Source organism: Chelmon rostratus, chromosome 15 (genome assembly GCF_017976325.1).
Source record: "Chelmon rostratus isolate fCheRos1 chromosome 15, fCheRos1.pri, whole genome shotgun sequence".
NCBI lineage: Eukaryota > Metazoa > Chordata > Actinopteri > Chaetodontiformes > Chaetodontidae > Chelmon > Chelmon rostratus.
Genome location: NC_055672.1, coordinates 17748564 through 17764900, shown reverse-complemented (window position 1 = coordinate 17764900; position 16337 = coordinate 17748564). Strand labels below are relative to the sequence as shown.

The 16337-nt window shown below is 45.6% G+C and overlaps 4 protein-coding genes across 7 annotated transcripts; 2 read left to right on the top strand and 2 right to left on the bottom strand.

The window, feature by feature from the left end:
* Nucleotides 1-45: 45 nt before the first annotated feature.
* On the top strand, nt 46-2214 carry LOC121618094 (gap junction beta-4 protein-like). 3 transcript variants are annotated; one of them, XM_041953370.1, is made up of 2 exons: nt 46-176; nt 592-2214. In XM_041953370.1, exon 2 carries the CDS (start codon nt 683-685, stop codon nt 1472-1474), a length of 792 nt encoding a protein of 263 aa, XP_041809304.1. In that variant the 5' UTR covers nt 46-176; nt 592-682; the 3' UTR covers nt 1475-2214. The 3 variants fall into 3 exon arrangements, with proteins under 3 accessions (XP_041809304.1, XP_041809305.1, XP_041809306.1); XM_041953371.1 differs by having other exon boundaries at nt 90-176; nt 648-2214; XM_041953372.1 differs by having other exon boundaries at nt 106-176; nt 651-2214.
* Nucleotides 2215-4897: 2683 nt separating this feature from the next.
* Nucleotides 4898-7891, top strand: gjb3 (gap junction protein beta 3). The gene is made up of 2 exons (XM_041953359.1): nt 4898-5124; nt 5829-7891. Exon 2 carries the CDS (start codon nt 5899-5901, stop codon nt 6760-6762), a length of 864 nt encoding a protein of 287 aa, XP_041809293.1. The 5' UTR covers nt 4898-5124; nt 5829-5898; the 3' UTR covers nt 6763-7891.
* A 722-nt stretch (nt 7892-8613) lies between these two features.
* Nucleotides 8614-11709, bottom strand: hmgcl (3-hydroxy-3-methylglutaryl-CoA lyase). Its single transcript, XM_041953358.1, has 9 exons — nt 11591-11709; nt 11310-11393; nt 10963-11070; nt 10721-10816; nt 10438-10586; nt 10270-10333; nt 9962-10150; nt 9718-9843; nt 8614-9352 (listed from the first exon to the last, which is right to left on the bottom strand). Exons 1-9 carry the CDS (start codon nt 11684-11686, stop codon nt 9251-9253), a joined length of 1014 nt encoding a protein of 337 aa, XP_041809292.1. The 5' UTR covers nt 11687-11709; the 3' UTR covers nt 8614-9250.
* Nucleotides 11710-12372: 663 nt separating this feature from the next.
* zbtb8a (zinc finger and BTB domain containing 8A) lies at nt 12373-16104 on the bottom strand. Of its 2 annotated transcripts, XM_041953357.1 has the most exons (4): nt 15978-16104; nt 13796-14670; nt 13454-13623; nt 12373-13228 (listed from the first exon to the last, which is right to left on the bottom strand). In XM_041953357.1, the coding sequence occupies exons 1-4, from the start codon at nt 16040-16042 to the stop codon at nt 12911-12913; spliced, it is 1428 nt and encodes a 475-aa protein (XP_041809291.1). In that variant the 5' UTR covers nt 16043-16104; the 3' UTR covers nt 12373-12910. The 2 variants fall into 2 exon arrangements, with proteins under 2 accessions (XP_041809291.1, XP_041809289.1); XM_041953355.1 differs by lacking the exon at nt 15978-16104 and having other exon boundaries at nt 13796-14844.
* Nucleotides 16105-16337: the final 233 nt, after the last annotated feature.

Below are 16337 nucleotides of genomic sequence, written 5' to 3'. Positions count from 1 at the left end.
TTGTGGCGCTGACACACCTGAGCAGGTTGGGTGGTGAGAAGAAATGGCAGGCCGGCAACTCCACCCCCTCCACTCCCGTCGTCTGTTGAGAAATCTGCTGAGAAACTCATCGGAGAGGTTCATCCAAAGCACGTTCCTCCGCTCCGACGCTGAACAGCGACAACAGCGTTTAAACTGTAAGTACACAGATTTATGTGTCTGCTATGAACCGAACTTGTTCGGGATTTAGTGGGTTTTCGACGTGGATATTTTGGATACGCGCAATTGCGCACGGAATGTTGAAACTTGAAAGCGTGTATCCCATTCGTTGCGGAGTGAATGGCAGACTTGAGTATAACTGGTCTGACCGTCAGCGACGAATTAATACGTTTTTTTTGCTTAGATGACCAGAAAGACCTGTTTACTAAAGGTTTGGAGGCTCTTTGATGTCTTCTCTCTGCTCTTATTTCTTTTATTTTTTTGCCTTAGAGACGTGTTAACGTGTGTTCATATGTTGATGAACCAGTCCTGCCTCAGTTTGCTTCTCTGCTGTCTTAGCCGCCTCCTTTAACAGTGACATGGCTGTGCTCTCTTTTTGTCTCCGGCTGGTAGATACCTGAGCTTTGCCAGTGCCGTTTCTGAAAAGAGCTTCCTCTGTCTTCCATCAGCAGGAAGAGAAGACAGGCTGTGAACAGAGCTCGTCATGAACTGGGCATTCCTCCAGGGCCTCCTCAGCGGGGTGAACAAGTACTCCACAGCCTTCGGCCGAGTGTGGCTCTCTATTGTGTTCCTCTTCAGGGTCATGGTGTTTGTGGTGGCAGCCGAGAAGGTGTGGGGCGACGAACAGAAGGACTTCAAATGCAACACGGCTCAGCCCGGGTGCCACAACGTCTGCTACGACCACTTCTTCCCCGTCTCCCACGTCCGGCTGTGGGCGCTGCAGCTCATCTTCGTCACATGCCCCTCTCTCCTGGTGGTGATGCATGTCGCCTACAGGGAGGACAGGGAACGGAAAAACCGGCTCAAGTATGGCGAGAACTGCCGCCGCCTCTACCAGAACACGGGCAAGAAGCGCGGAGGCCTCTGGTGGACCTACGTCCTCACTTTGGTCTTCAAAATAGGCGTGGACGCCACCTTCGTCTTCCTCGTCTACCACATTTACGAGGGTTACGACTTCCCCTCGCTCATCAAGTGCGAGGAGAGGCCCTGTCCCAACAAGGTGGACTGCTTCATCGCTCGGCCCACCGAGAAACGAATCTTCACCCTCTTCATGGTGGTCACCAGCCTGGTCTGCATCCTCCTCTCTATTTTCGAAATCCTCTACCTGGTTGGCAAGCGCTGCCGCGAATGTTTGACCACAGTCCACCACTCCCGCCACGTCATGACCAACACGATGTCCAGTGGAAGCAACTTGATGGAGGCGAACGCTCTAAACCTGCCAAGCAAAAACACCCCTGAAACACCTGCTCCGTCATACAGCGTCGCCGTATCTTGAGATGCTGAGAATAAGAGCAAAGACTTCATGAAAAACAAAGACATGGGAAGGTAAATGTGCCTGTCCTCACTTTACAGGCACTCCCTTAAAAGACTTGACAGCAGACATTTCTCTGCTCAGACACTGGACTGCAACTGAAGCAGCTCCTCACTGTTTCTGTGTCGACTGTCAGAGAATTAGAAATTCTGGACCGCATGTCTTACGTGTCATTGTTGTGGAATGTGCGCACTGTTGTGGGTTCGGGTCAGAGTATTTACAGAGATTTTTACAGATACAGTTCTATAGCCCTTGCGCAGAAAAAAAAAGCAAGCAAGCAAGTTTGTGTGGCGCAGTGTCGGATTTGGCCTTGATACCAATTACATGAGTCACCGTGGTTTGGAGAGCATGGTTCTACAAACACATGTGGTTTTCTGTGTAAGATTTTCCCTCTGCTCGCTGCCCGACCTTTAAATGTTTACTTCAAACTGCTCTGCATCCTTTCCGTTCACTCACACGTTCATGTCTGGCTCTTTGTGAATACTGTACTTTACATAACTTATCAAAAGGTTTGAATGATTGTGCATGTTACTGTTTTAAAGTGCTGTCTTCACACAGGCGGAAGAGAGCGATGAGGCTGAAGTGCGGTGTTGTAAACAGTTTTTAATAGTATCAGGATGTGCATATTTCACAGTGTTGAGGTGCAGTGTGGCTGCATATTTGTTAATATTATTTTTCATTAAAGATCGTTTTCATGTTTTGAATTTTTTTTTTTTTCATAAGATTATGCTAACAATTTAGAGTGGTCGGCTGTACTGCGCAGAAGTACTAAAACATGTAGGAAATATACCAAAGAACAGCATAAACCAGCCAAAGGTTTTGTTGATTCTTTGTGAGTTCTGTGGTCAGACAAAGATCTCAGACTTTCTTTCTTCCTCAACTTTTTCCGTGTTTCATAAAGCCCTCCCTCCCCACTGGCACTCTGTTGCCAGGAGAAGAACCCTCATTGTTTAGGTTGATTGGTACATAGAGAAGGGCGGAGGAGGAGTCTCCCACTCCTCGGTTCGATTCATCTGTGCTGACGTGAGTGGATCCACCCAGCGCAGGAATTTGTCGGTCCGAGGAACCTCTGAATATGTTTCCCGTGTTAACACTTCAATGTGCGATCGGAGAGATGCAGTGAGAGTGAAAAGCCAGATTTTCCTACTATCAACTTGTGGCACTGAGCCGCGCAAGCATTTTTAGGTTGTTTTCTCTGCAGAGGTTTTGAGATATAAGCCTCTGAAACGTGCGACCTCCCAACACCATACAGGAAATACAGTTTGCGCTGCTCAGAGTAAGAAGGAAAGATCCTTAAAAAACTAGAGCAAAGCAGAGAGACTTTGACCACAGTGAAAGGCTCATCTGCCTGCCACCACTCTTAACAGATTTCATTGGCACCAATAAAGTCTATTTCAGGAGGATGTTGTTCTAATGAAATCTGTTAACAAGTGAGGCCTTTGGATTATCATACTAACCAGGGCACTGTTATTCATGTTTGATTTGAGACTTGGCACTCAAAATGCGAGAACACATCTGCTTTCTCTGGGTCCAGTGCTGCAACAATTAATTGGGCAAAGTGATGAAATCTGAGTTAAACATCACTTTTATCCTCTGCTAATGGAGATGTTGTCCAAACAGAATCTGAGCCCTCAAGTATTATGAAGTGTTGTATCTACTGGCTCTGAAAATATAAGCAAGCTTCAGTATGTGAGTTTTCTTTCTGTTGGTCCAGCGTGGCTGGGCGGTTCTGTAAATGAGCCAACGATCACTCCCATTACAAAGACCCTCCCCGCTCCTCTGGGTAGGATTTCTCTTATTCTCTCCATCCTTTCTTCGTCCTCCGGTACATTTCCTGCCTTCCGCAGCACCAGCAGTGCAAAGTGCTGTGTTTATCCTGCTGTGTTGGTCTGTCTTGTTAAGACTTGCAGATGGCAGAGGTTGACTCATGGGGTGCATTCCTCCAGGTGTGTCCCGGCGGACTGCCTGGACCAGTTCTTCACCCCCACAACCTCCAGTGCACTTCTTGTCTAATGAACTGTTGTGTTCATGTGCTCAGTGTTTTTCAGAAATGTTCATGAAGAGAAAAACATCAACATAAAAGCAGCTCAGCTTGATTATCAGGTAACCTAAGCTTGTAATGTACCATCGCAGCAGTTCTTGTATCACACACAGTTATAAAGTCGTTCATAAAAAAGATTTTTGGAGAGCGCTTCCTTATGTTCTTAGAAATTTTGGCCTTGGTTGGAAGCCATGGCTGTTGTGAGCATGAGACAAACCCACTGAGGCATTGTACTGTATGATTCTGGGCAACACAAAGAAACCTGACTTGACTAGCGATGTCTGGACAAGTCTGTCATTTTTTTTTAGGTAAACACAGGATTACAATAGCTCTAAAGGCAGGCACCGGTCTGCAAGAACTGGCAAGCTCTGGCACAGATGTGGCATTTGATACTCCTTACAACACCGCTTATGATGGGGCTGTTTTCCCTACAGAACAGAGACACTGTGGTGCAGTTTGGTAATGTAAGCTTGGTTGTGAAATTGAGGGAACGGGAGAGCGGAGACAAAAGCCACAGCATGATCTGACAATGAGGATGAGCTTTGAAGCGCTGGGAGTTCATGAATTGTGACAGTGTCATCTGAGAAGAGCTTGGTTTAAGAAACAATAATAAAAGGAAATGCTACACCTCTTTGGGTGTTGTATGAAAAAGTAGGAAAAAACAACAGTGTAGGAAATCAATGATAGAGGAACAGGATATTTTCTACTTTTTGACCACTCTCGTGTATGAACTGATCTCCCTGACGCTGACCTCCTGCCCACCCTCTGTATACCAGAAAACTTGCTCCAGCTCCAGCACTCTGAATACTTAAGGAAACTCGCAACACAAAGAGGCCGAGGACATGCACGACAACACAAAAATGCATTCACCTCAGGGTGTGTCTTCCTCTTGCGTCTACTGCGTGAAAGGCTCGAAACACGTTGGGGCAAGACAGTCCTTCCTGGAAACATGGAATATGAAAAGAACAAATCTAAATCTGTCATCTCTAAACTTTTTCACTAGCACAAACATCTCTTAGAAGATGCTTTGCCCCTTTTACCCCCAGTCAGAGAAGACTTGAGCTGTCTGATGTGTCTGATGGTGTGTGTAGGGACATGTCACATATTCATCATATTGAATCCTTCCATTCACTGTAAAATTAAACTGTCCTCCAGTTTTCTACAGGGGCCCCTGATGGTCCCCTTGCTGCCAATCACAGACCTAAACCGAGGCTGTGATTGGTTGTCTGGCTACAGACCTGATTGTTGATGTCTATCTCCAAATCCCATCCCGAGTTTTCTGTGGTCTGTGATAACTGGTATGCAAAAATATTTGATTTGCCAACTAGCAGTGGCGTGTGAGTGGGAGAGAGAGGCAGAGAGAGGGAGGGAGAGAAGAACATCTGAGGCAGCTCCAGTCTTTCTTCTTTAACCACACCCACAGGCGCATTTCTCGACGCCGCGCTTCGATACCTGTCGAGAGGAGCCAAATCTGTGCGTTAAAAGGACTGAAACGACATCAAAGCTACAAGAAAAGCTGGAAATATATGTCGCCGCGTGTCCTTCAACTTATAATGGACTAACGCTTCTTTTGGTGAGTGGAAAAACTCGCTGTAACAAACTTCTGATGTGTCTAAGATGACTTGAGCTTTTCGGGTCTTTCCAAGACTGCGTCTCAGCCAATGGAAGTGAGCGCTCTCCAGCGTTTGCACGGGGGTCTATGAAACGATCATCTATCAGTGGTGGTTGTAGAAAGGCCATATGTCGCTAACGAGCCCAACCTATGAAGAAAATATGTCCAAATAACGCGTACAGCCTGTGCGTAAAAGGCTATTTTTCATTGTTTAAGACGCCCACACATTCAAATGAAGTGTAGTTTTTATGTTAACAGATACACGACAGAAGGCTGACTGTAATTACTTTCTTCATCCTAAATAAATGTTTGTATTTAAGTTGTGGAGTAGCCATGCTGTTTTTTGTTGTTTTTTTTTTTTCAGATAGACTGTGTATAAACTCTGGGTGTGTTAATAACGTTGGTCCAACTTGTTTCTTTCATGAGCAGTTTGGCTCGAGGCCTGCTCGTAACTGTGTGTTAGTTTGACTGGTTGGGTTGATCTGTGGGAGATGCTTTCACATTAAATCAGCGTTGGAGGAGAAATTACTGATTTAAACACCACAATTAAAGGTTATTTGTTATTAAAGCCAGCTGGAGTGAGTTGCACACGACTGAGAGTGAATGCAGAATATTCAGCAGATGATGAAAACATGTTAACCCGTTCCTCGTTCTGCCACATCCAGGTCTGAAGACAAACCACAACCAGCAAGAGAAGAATTCCAGAAAAGACATATTTGACTGACAGCCAAGGACATGGACTGGAAGACCTTCCAGGCCCTCCTCAGTGGGGTGAACAAATACTCCACGGCGTTCGGGCGGATATGGCTGTCTGTGGTGTTCGTGTTCCGGGTGATGGTTTACGTGGTGGCAGCGGAGCGGGTGTGGGGCGACGAGCAGAAGGACTTTGACTGCAACACCAAGCAGCCAGGCTGCGCCAACGTCTGCTATGACCACTTCTTCCCCATCTCCCACATCCGCCTGTGGGCCCTGCAGCTCATCTTCGTCACCTGCCCGTCCTTCATGGTGGTCATGCACGTGGCGTACCGCGACGACCGCGAGCGCAAGTACAAGGCCAAGCATGGTGACAACAAGCAGCTGTACAACAACACGGGGAAGAAGCACGGCGGCTTGTGGTGGACCTACCTGATCAGCCTCTTCGTAAAGACGGGCATCGAGGTCTCCTTCCTCTACATCCTGCACCGCGTCTACGACAGCTTCTACCTGCCAAGACTAGTCAAGTGCGAGGTTGCGCCGTGCCCCAACCAGGTGGACTGCTACATCGGCCACCCCACGGAGAAGAAGGTCTTCACCTACTTCATGGTTGGAGCTTCGGCCCTCTGCATCGTCCTGAACATCTGCGAGATCATTTATCTCATCTCCAAACGCATTGTGCGTATTGCCAACAAGTTGAGGAGGCGCAATCGCAACATGGCCGTGCACCATGACAACTACAGCGACGACCCCTTCAACAACTGCAACGTGACCACGTCGAGGCTGGACCTGAAGGAAAAGCCTCCATCCTTCAAGAGTTCGTACAAGCCTTCATACAGGCCATCTGGACTCAAACTAGAAGAGAAGATACGGGCCTCTGCTCCTAATCTGTCCACGACTTCGTGATTGAAACCAAAGTCAAAACCAGGCTGAAGATCGAGAGATCGGCAGTGCTTGGTGCTAGAAGCCAATAACAAACCTCCGAAAACAGACTCAGAACTATGAGTAAAACTACAGTATGTGTCAGACCCTGGAAGCTGACTCATCAGTGCTGGATTCTTCCTGTGGGCCCCTGTGTCTACATCCAAGACTCTTTTTGAGCGCCTGAACTTTGGTTTCCAAGTCAACATCCACAATATTTACAAGTCAGCTAGAGCCAAATTGATTTGTTAATGATATGTGGGTTTCTTTTTTGAATACAGGAAAGGTCTGTGTACCTTTTTCAACTTCACCCCTTCACCCGCAGTAGAACATTCCACTGAGGCGTCTCTGTCTTTCGTGTGATTGGAGCTTTGACACGGGAGGGGAAGGAAATGAAACACTGCACACAAGAAGGCAGGACACACCTGGCGGAGGTATTCGCCCTCCCTGGCAGTGTCCACAGTGGTGTGTCACGGCGTTCTGTTGTCGCTGAATGTCAGAAACACGTTTCAGTGATATATCTCATTGAACTGACCTGAAATCACAGCTTCAGCTTCACATTTTGCTGTCCTGGTGACCCACAGTCATTGGAGGATGGTAGACGATTCTGCATTGGAGTGAGGACCCTCCGAAGTCATAGTTATGGCTGAGTTAATACTTGAAGGTTTGCAAACTGGCCAAAAGAATGAGTTTTTCGCTGCATTTATTTCCTCAGATAAGATTTGTTACTGCGACGAACTACACATATCATCAGTATATTTCTCTGTCTAAAGCAGGCATATGCTTGGTCTCAGATTTTGGCTGCACGGCCACACGTTGTACATAGACTGCCTGTGTTTTGACATGCTTGTACACAACGTCGCCTCATCCAAGACCACTGTTGATTCAAATAAGGCGAAAGGTATGCTGCTGTTTAATTCTGTGTTGTTAGAGCTGGAGCACAGTGGAGGAGGTGGGAGAACGGTTGGACAAACAGACAGCTCATTGGAACTATTGCATATTTGTGTGAGTCCTTAATCGTCCACTGTGGACATCAGGTGGAAATGTTTTCTTGTGCACTTGTTTGTGTCGAATTGTTTTTATAAATCTGGATATATTAAACTTATTGAATATGTTTATTTGGTTTAAAGGCTGTTTTTTTTTAATACCATGTGTTTCCGTAATATTGAAATAAATTTTTTAATTTCACAACTGCACATATAATTTTAAGCATGTGGGACAAACACTAGCTAAGACACCGCCTAAAGATAATACAAACCTGTTATTTCCTCCATGATACTGTTTGATCTTTCTTATTTTTTAAGGAGTGGAATTTTTCCATTGCTGTTGACTCACCTAAGTTTCTTACACAAACCATCACCAGGCTTCCCCATTAGCATGACCTATTTCATTTTGCTGTGAGTGATGGTGACGTGTTTTTCCCCCGTCTCTGATACATGTGATGCATGTTTCTTAGTGTTGCGGAGGCCCGGAGTAAGAATCTCAGTCTGCCTGTCAGACGTGTCAGTCTGGTTTTTACAAGGTGTGGCAAAGAAAAGAGTTTTTGTTCATTCAGAATCATGTCCGTGAAGCAAACGGAAAAATCACTACGTAGACTGTCAAAGATTAGCTCTCACTTTAGGCACTAAATATGAGCAATGATGGCTTAAAATCAATTTTTCAATGCTAACATATGTAGAACTGATGCTGATCGCATATCCGAGGTTCGATATTCTTGATTTAAGTAATGATCTCCTTTTAAACACTGTTAATCTGTTTATATTATCCAAAACTGTTTCAAAGCTTTTGGATTCAGCCCAGTGCTGACATTTTAGATCAGTGACACATTTCATTGATGAAATAGTGTTTATTTTTGTTGGATACATACATGTTGAATTTGAAGACAGACGTTTAAAAATAAATACTAAACTAGAAATCCTATTAAAATAAACATCCATTAAAAAAAAATCAGTGGAATACAGCACATCAACATTTTTCACAAGCCAGTACAATGGCCAAGTTCATTTAGACTGATCCCTATATAGATAATTAATTTGAAGTAAATGATCACTGCTCACTGAGGGTGACAGAAGTCGAAACATCACTTCTGTCTCTGTCTGACATCATCAGTGAGTTCATTCATCCATTTTTACTGATTAATTTATCATTAGAAACAAAGTCTGTGCTTCACTTTGGCTTACCCACTGGCCAGAAAGTAATGTAAGTATACTATTAAAGAAACAGGTGAAGGCATGGCTTTTGATCGGCATGATCTGTATGATTAGACTGACTTTACATAAGGCACCGTTCCAGCTAAGCTATCATGTGATGAATATCTAACCAGATATTTTTTTTCTAAAACAGAAGGAAGGGTCAGTTACATCCGAATATTAAAGCAATTCTCTCATACCGGTAGAGGATAAATCAAACTAACACACAGAATATTATGTCTCCAGGTTATAGTCTGTGAAAGAGCCCACGGTTTGACTTCTGTCTACAGTTTGCAGGTTGCCTGCGCCACTTTGGAGCTGGTCTTTCTGTTGAGGGTTCGGCAGATGAACGCTCCAGCATCCATCAGCTTTGACAGGTCCACCCCCTGAGATGAGGACAGAAAGTCGAAGGGTTAAACTTCAGGGAGCTCACATCGAACACAGTAATTAGATACACAAACCAAATAACGATAGGGTGGAATATTCTGCAAAGCTTGTTGCATTTACTTCCTGAAAAAGTAGTTTTTCATGAGGAAAATGATACATAAAAAAGAAAAGGAATGAATAGTATGAAAGACCATTCAAAAATCTAGAGTCTCTCAGCCACCTGATGGCACTGAATTGAGCTTTTGTGGCATGTGATTCCTTCTGAAAGGTAGTGCTAGTAAACACAAAAACAAGAGCTGCATCTTTAATCCCCTCTACAAAGAAACTAGGATAGGCCAAAGAGAAAGAAAGAGTGACTTCTTACCGTTTGAATCCCAAGTCCATGCAGCATATAGACAACATCTTCAGTGGCAACATTCCCAGAAGCCCCCTGGGCATAGGGACAGCCACCCAGTCCCGCAACTGACGAGTCTACCACACTGATTCCCATCTGAAAAAAATAAAGAAATCCTTGAAACATAAGAGTGAATACTGTACTAGCAATAGATCACCTACATGGACACTCTTATCACACCATCTGCATTATTCAAACCAGAACCAAGTCTGACCTGTAAGGCTACAAGAATGTTAGCCAGGGCCTGGCCATAGGTATCGTGGCAGTGGACCGCCAAGGCACTGACAGGCACCTCTCTGCTCACCACCTCCAGCATTTCAATCATGCTACCCGGAGTCCCTACCCCGATAGTGTCACCAAGAGAGATTTCATAGCAGCCCATGGAGTACAGACGCTTGGCTACCTGGAAGATAAGACACAAAGCTTGAGCTGAATGCATGAGTGTTTGTGTTTTGGCAAAGCATGATGACTAGATTTCTGACAATTTACGCTAATGTAAACATGCATCAAGTGAGAACTCACATGTGCAACTTTTTCAGGCGCCACCTTGCCTTCATACGGACATCCAAGAACACACGAAACATAACTGGTGACAAGAAACAGATTAAAAATTAATGCAAAAAAATCACAGCCTATAATTCCAATGATTTACATGTGTGCTGACATTCAAGAGTCCATCAGAAATCTTACCCTCTAACTGGCACATTAGCCTCTTTAGCTGCTTTCACAACCTCATCGAAGCGCTGTAAACTCTCATCCACTGAGCAGTTTATGTTCCTCTTACTGAACAGCTCAGATGCAGCACCAAATATGGCTACCTCTGAAGCTCCAGCCTTCAACTGTAGTAATAAAGAGCAAGGATAAGGCATTTGAGTGCAACTTTTAGACACGTTGACAGTGTAAGAAGATGGGTATACAGTATATTTGTGTAGCTGTTACTAAAGTGTGTTGGAACATGATGCTTGGCACTCACTGCTGCCTGGAAACCCTTGAGGTTGGGGGTGAGGACCGCATAAGACACTCCAGGTTTCCTACAGATCCCCTTCATCACCTCTACCTGGTCTGCCATCTAACAGTTGCACAGAAATGTCAGAAACCAGATTAGCGGTGAAGAAACCAAGCCACCTCCACTTCTTTACACTGCAGTTTCTGCACCCCCCTCAGTGGGGTGTGTCAGCACTTTCCATATGAATTGTTCAGGGGGCACAACCTTACCTGTGGAACCCATTTTGGAGATACAAAGCTGGTGGCCTCAACGACCTGCAGCCCTGTCGCTGACAGCATGTCAATCAGGTGAATTTTTGTCTCTGTTGGCACAATAGTCTGAGAGTGGAGGCAGAAAAGCAAAAAAATGAGGAACACTTGAAAACCACTGACACAAATGCATGACTGTTTCACCTGGTTAAGTAACACATGAGCTACGCACCTGCTCTGTCTCAATACAACACTGATGGTTAAAAACAGACAGTTGTGAGCAGTTTTAACATTAGACTGGGGTGTTTCCGGGTTGTAAAAGCTGCCCTAGAGTTCAAGTGCACAATAATCTTTTTCCATAACGTTACCTTTTCATTCTGAAGGCCATCTCGGGGTCCCACCTCCACTATTTTCACCTTTTCCGGAAGCGCTTGACTTGCTTTTACGACAGCCTACACACACACACACACACACACACACACACACACACACACACACTGTATTAACTGATAAGTAACCAACTATCAAACGACAAGGTGACCAAAGGTATCCAGTTTACCGTAACAGCTGCTACGCGTTAGCTGTTCAAGCTGCTACTTAAAAGCGCACAGCACAACCTGCGGAGAGATTAAGGCACAGGAAAACTCACTGTTTGGACTTTCGATGCGGAGCTAAACGCCAGGTACTGCTGGCCCATTGCTGAGCTTAAAGTGCTTCTGTTTACAAGCCTCATGACAGCCGCCATGTTGGTCCAGCCTCCACAGTGACGTCACGTCTTCCTCGAGAGGAGATGAGAGGAGCGCTCACAGGTTATGAAAGCACCGCAAGAGCGCCATCTATGGGCCGGGAAGTTGTATTGAAAAATAATTTTGAAGTCGGCTCAGAATTTTAACGCCAATTACCATGGAAGCTTTATATGCCCAAGAATATTAAGAAATACATTTAAAAAAGCCTATAATAAAAAAACCCTATAATATATCCAACTAATGTTCTTTAACGCTTTGCTAAAGTTGATCTCACTCCTCTAACTGCAAAATTTAGTGAATAAAATTTTTTAATAGTACACACTATTTAAAGCTGTCTTTTAAAGATGTCATTCTATATTTTGAATGCAAAAACGCCACAATCCATTTTATTGCAAATGTTTTGAATTTCTATTTATTGTTGTTGTTTTCCTTCAACTTTCCACACAGGTATTTGATCATCTCTCTGAAAATGACATTAAAAAAGTATGCACAATTAAATGTTATAGTTGCATATTGAAAACACATAATCTGCCTTTATGTTTTTGCATTTGTATGCATTTTTATGTTGTTGTCTTTAATGTCATTTTCTTATATAAGATTTAATTGTACTTTCTTTTACAGTGGAAACGACACAGGAGGTGAAATACACAGACACAGGAAGGTATAAAAATATTTTTAATGTGTCAAAAAGTAAAAAACAAATAAATTATAATTGGCTTTATATCATAGTGCATATCATAATCAAACATAATCATGAAAAGCGCTGCAACTGTGAGACACTGGAGGAAAAAAGTCTGCTCTTGACTTCTCCTACAGGGAGTACGGAAATGACTCTGTCCTTGTCACTTTGTTTTGTTTAAACACCAGCTTTTATCAATGTAGAGAGTCCCAAAAAGGAGCAAAGCTGTTCTTCCATGCATACAAAAACACATATCTTTGAAAGAATTATTATAGAACTACAGATGGAACAAAGGAAACACTGAATACATGCACTGGATACTGCATATCTTTGTGAAACTTAACAAAAAGCATTCCATTTTGTCACAAAGGTCAACAATCTCATTGAAAGTAAAGATTAACCAGTTGCATTTAACTAATGGACAACTCATATATCATAAATGTGTGTATTTACATCAGTGGATCACATATTTTATGCATAAATTCTCTTGCATGGCTTGAGCACACACACATCCACACACACACACACACACTTTGGTTCCTTCTCACTGCAGCTCCTCGTCACTGTCATCCACTTGTTGGATGATGAGGTCAGCCCCCGAGTCTTCAGCCAGGTCGTCATCGTCGGCTACCATCCAGCTCCTCTTGGTGTCCCCCTCCTCCTCCCCATCCACCCCCAATAACAGGGCCGGCTCCTCATTGGTCGACTCTAGACTGTCCATTGGGATGTCTTCACAGCCCACTTCCTGGATGCACGCGGTGCACATGCGGTAGCGTCGTGTGCCCTCACACACCACGTGCCCGGTGTCCTCCGTCACCTGACACTTACACTTCCTGCACACCAGCTTCCTGGCTTGATGGATCTGCAGAGGAACAAGAATAAAAAATGTGGACGCATGAGCTATTAATGTTTAGTCGTGGTCACGTCACTGTTGGTGTTTCTGTATGGGTATGAGTGTAGCAGTGCACTGACATACACTGTTTTCAGGGTACACCATGTCATATGTTTCTAAAGCTGTTAAACCATTAATGAATGACAGAACTTGATATGAGTTTAGGGTTCGCCTCCTGGTTGTAAATAAACTTACCGTCTCAAAATGGCTACGAAGGTGCTCCAAACGGGTGAAGCGTTTATTGCAGGCCTGACAGGGGTACGGCCTCTCCCCAGTGTGACAGCGCAAGTGACGCTTCAGGTCTGCCTTCCTCTTCACCGTGTGCGTACAAAAGGGGCATTTGAAGCGCATAATAGGGTTGGAGTCTGCAAAGAGGACGAGAAACTGCTTATTCTCTGGATTTCACTTTTTCTGGCTATTTTTGAGGGTTACACTCATGCCAGTCTGCTTATGATGCAGTGTGTTGTTCCTTTTCTCACTTCTGTAAAGCTAAAATAACTATTGATTTTCCATTTTCTCACATACGGTCCAACTCACCTTTATTAAAGTGTCCAATAACACCCACAATAGGTGGTAGAGTAGCATACAGCTCCTCTGCCTTTTCAGCCTTCTGTGCCCTCGCCTCCTGGATACCCAGGTCTTCATGCTGGTTGGGCCGAGTGCTGTTGGGTGCTCTCCTCTTGGTTCCCCCTTTGCCTCGCCGGCGCTCCGATCCAGGCAAGGTGTACAGAGGATCCTGGGGGTCTTGCAGGTCCTCTACTTCCGTGTTGAGCTCATTAACAGGGCTGCTTGGGTTAGTCTTCAGAGCTGAGGCAGATGCCTCCTGGTCTGAGTCCTTCCCCAGAAAGCCAGACTGGGATCTGGAGTTGTCCCGTGTCCAAAGCGCTGGTGGCGGGCTGACAGAGCTGGGGCCTTGCTGCTGCTGCTCTGAGGTCTCTTCACCTGCTCCACTGGTGAAACTGCAGGTCTCAGACAAGCTGAGGCAGCGGTCGCTGTCTTCATCTTTCACACTGATGTCCAAGGAGGATTTGATGAAGTTCTTGCAGTAGTTGATGACATTGTTCATCTGCAAGTAGCTGGCTGCAGACATCACCTCGATCACGTTGTGACTGGAGAGGTCCAGCTGGCCGGAGTAGATGAAATCCAAGATGACGGTGAAGGTCTCGGGGCTGAACACGTCGAAGGTGGCGTTGACAGAGTCAGACAGCCCGTCGGGCCCCTGGGACAGCAGCATGCGGAAGTAGCCGCTGCTGGCGAATAAGACGTTGCGGTGGGCCCTGAAGAGCTGGCCCTCTACCAGCACGCTGCAGTCACAGAAAAGCTCCTGGCGGCGCTGCTGGTTGAGCTGCTTCAGCAAGTTGCTCTGGTGAGCCACTGTGATGTCAGCGGTGTTAAACCACCTCTGAGGCTGCCTGCAGGAGACAACATGACAGAACTCAAGCCAGCTGTGTATGCAGCAAAGGCCGACTTGTTCTACAAGAAAATAGCATATCATAGACGCCTTGCAGACCTCGTCGACACTCATTACTGCAACAATTCATCATCGTCATCCTGAATTAACAGTCTATATGTATGAGCCTGTATGCTTAGATGATGTAATAATATGAATCCTACATATTATGGAAGGAAACATGCGCTTCTCGAGTGTCTCTCATGGGACATCTGACCTTATGATTGACAGCTTTACTTAATAAATGCTTATGCTACAGACCCCATATAAAAACTGCAGGTCACATCATAAACACAGCAGCGACACCCCACCAATAGCTGTCAATTAACTCCCCTCTTTGTTTCTGCACTGAACCATCTCCAGCTACGCGGACGGCCCGCCCTCGCGGACTTCATTGTGGCCTGTGATTGGCTGCACGAGCCTTAAATCAAAATCTTCTTCTAATGGGCTACACCCGACTCCAGTCAGACAGCATCGGGTGACAGAAGCCTGCAATCGTTCCTGAGGGAAGCTGAAGCGCCTTTGACACCTCTGAGGCTGCAAACACACCAGACTGATGGGAAGAGAAAATAAAGCACAGTACCCGGACATGTCATCCAAAGTGGGGGTGGGGATGCCGCAACCTCATTTGCAGAATAGTTCTCCTTTTTTCTATTCTAACCTATTTAGCCATCCTCATGAAGACTCTGAATTACACGCATTCATGTTTAATTATGTGACGCTTGCTGGCAGGCTGCACAGCGCCCGATAACCCACGGTGCGACGCACGCCCGCATGACTCTATAGTGGTGATCATGTCACGCGAAACCAGGTGTAATATCTTCCCCGAGCCGTTCACCGTTAATTTAGACACCAGCCGACCTACAAAACGACATGAGAGTGCTGCAGTCCTGCGAGAGAAAAGCGGGCAGCGGCGCACCGGAGCAGCCCAGTCTGTCCTGGAGCGACGCCCACTTCAGGCTCCAGCCAGCGCACAATAGAAAAATACACACAAACCTCCAGCAACTGAGCGAGCCGCGAGCTGATAAATGCATACATTCACATGGTGGATCGCGCCGGGGACAAGACGCGCTAATACGCCCGTTTTCATCCTCAAGACCACCACCACCCCCCCACACACACACTTCTCGCCGGAGGTCCGGAGCGAGCAGCGGGGAGGATTTGCCTGCTGCCCAAACCCAGCGACTCTTTCCCAGGCGTGAGGTGTCGGCAGGACCCGCTTACGCCCCACGCCGTGATACCCCTGACAAAATCCACATCGATACTCACTGGTGACTTGATTCACCCGGCGCCCGATAGAGTCTACTCGCCCCCAGGTCCGCCACCATATCCATTTTTAATTTATTTCGCCTTTTTTTTCTCTGCTCTTTTTTTTCTCGTCCAGGGTCTACAGTCAGGCACTTCCTGCTCAGCCCTAAAGACCGAAACCCGGTTAGAGCGACTGGAGCACTGTGCTGACGTGGGTGTTTATTAACTGGGTGCCCGAGGGTTCAAGAAGCCATTTAAAGCCCTAGTGCCCCGTTTAAATGTAGTGTATGGACTGAATGTTAATGTTGAGCACCGAATAGCCAAATCTCAAAAAATCCAACAATATTTATACATTAAATCTGTGGGGATTTATAACACTCA

What these genes read in the sequence shown, in the direction of transcription:
- gjb3 (XM_041953359.1), top strand. Translation starts at nt 5,899, where the DNA reads ATGGACTGGAAGACCTTCCAGGCCCTCCTCAGTGGGGTGAACAAATAC.
- zbtb8a (XM_041953355.1), bottom strand. Translation starts at nt 14,783, where the DNA reads ATGAGTGTCGACGAGGTCTGCAAGGCGTCTATGATATGCTATTTTCTT. An exon ending in TATTGGACACTTTAATAAAG is followed by an intron (nt 13,624 to 13,795) that starts GTGAGTTGGACC and finishes TCCTCTTTGCAG; the next exon opens with ACTCCAACCCTATTATGCGC. An exon ending in TTCGTAGCCATTTTGAGACG is followed by an intron (nt 13,229 to 13,453) that starts GTAAGTTTATTT and finishes GTTCCTCTGCAG; the next exon opens with ATCCATCAAGCCAGGAAGCT.
- hmgcl (XM_041953358.1), bottom strand. Translation starts at nt 11,686, where the DNA reads ATGGCGGCTGTCATGAGGCTTGTAAACAGAAGCACTTTAAGCTCAGCA. An exon ending in GCTAATGTGCCAGTTAGAGG is followed by an intron (nt 10,334 to 10,437) that starts GTAAGATTTCTG and finishes TCTTGTCACCAG; the next exon opens with TTATGTTTCGTGTGTTCTTG. An exon ending in CGCCTGAAAAAGTTGCACAT is followed by an intron (nt 10,151 to 10,269) that starts GTGAGTTCTCAC and finishes CTTATCTTCCAG; the next exon opens with GTAGCCAAGCGTCTGTACTC.
- LOC121618094 (XM_041953370.1), top strand. Translation starts at nt 683, where the DNA reads ATGAACTGGGCATTCCTCCAGGGCCTCCTCAGCGGGGTGAACAAGTAC.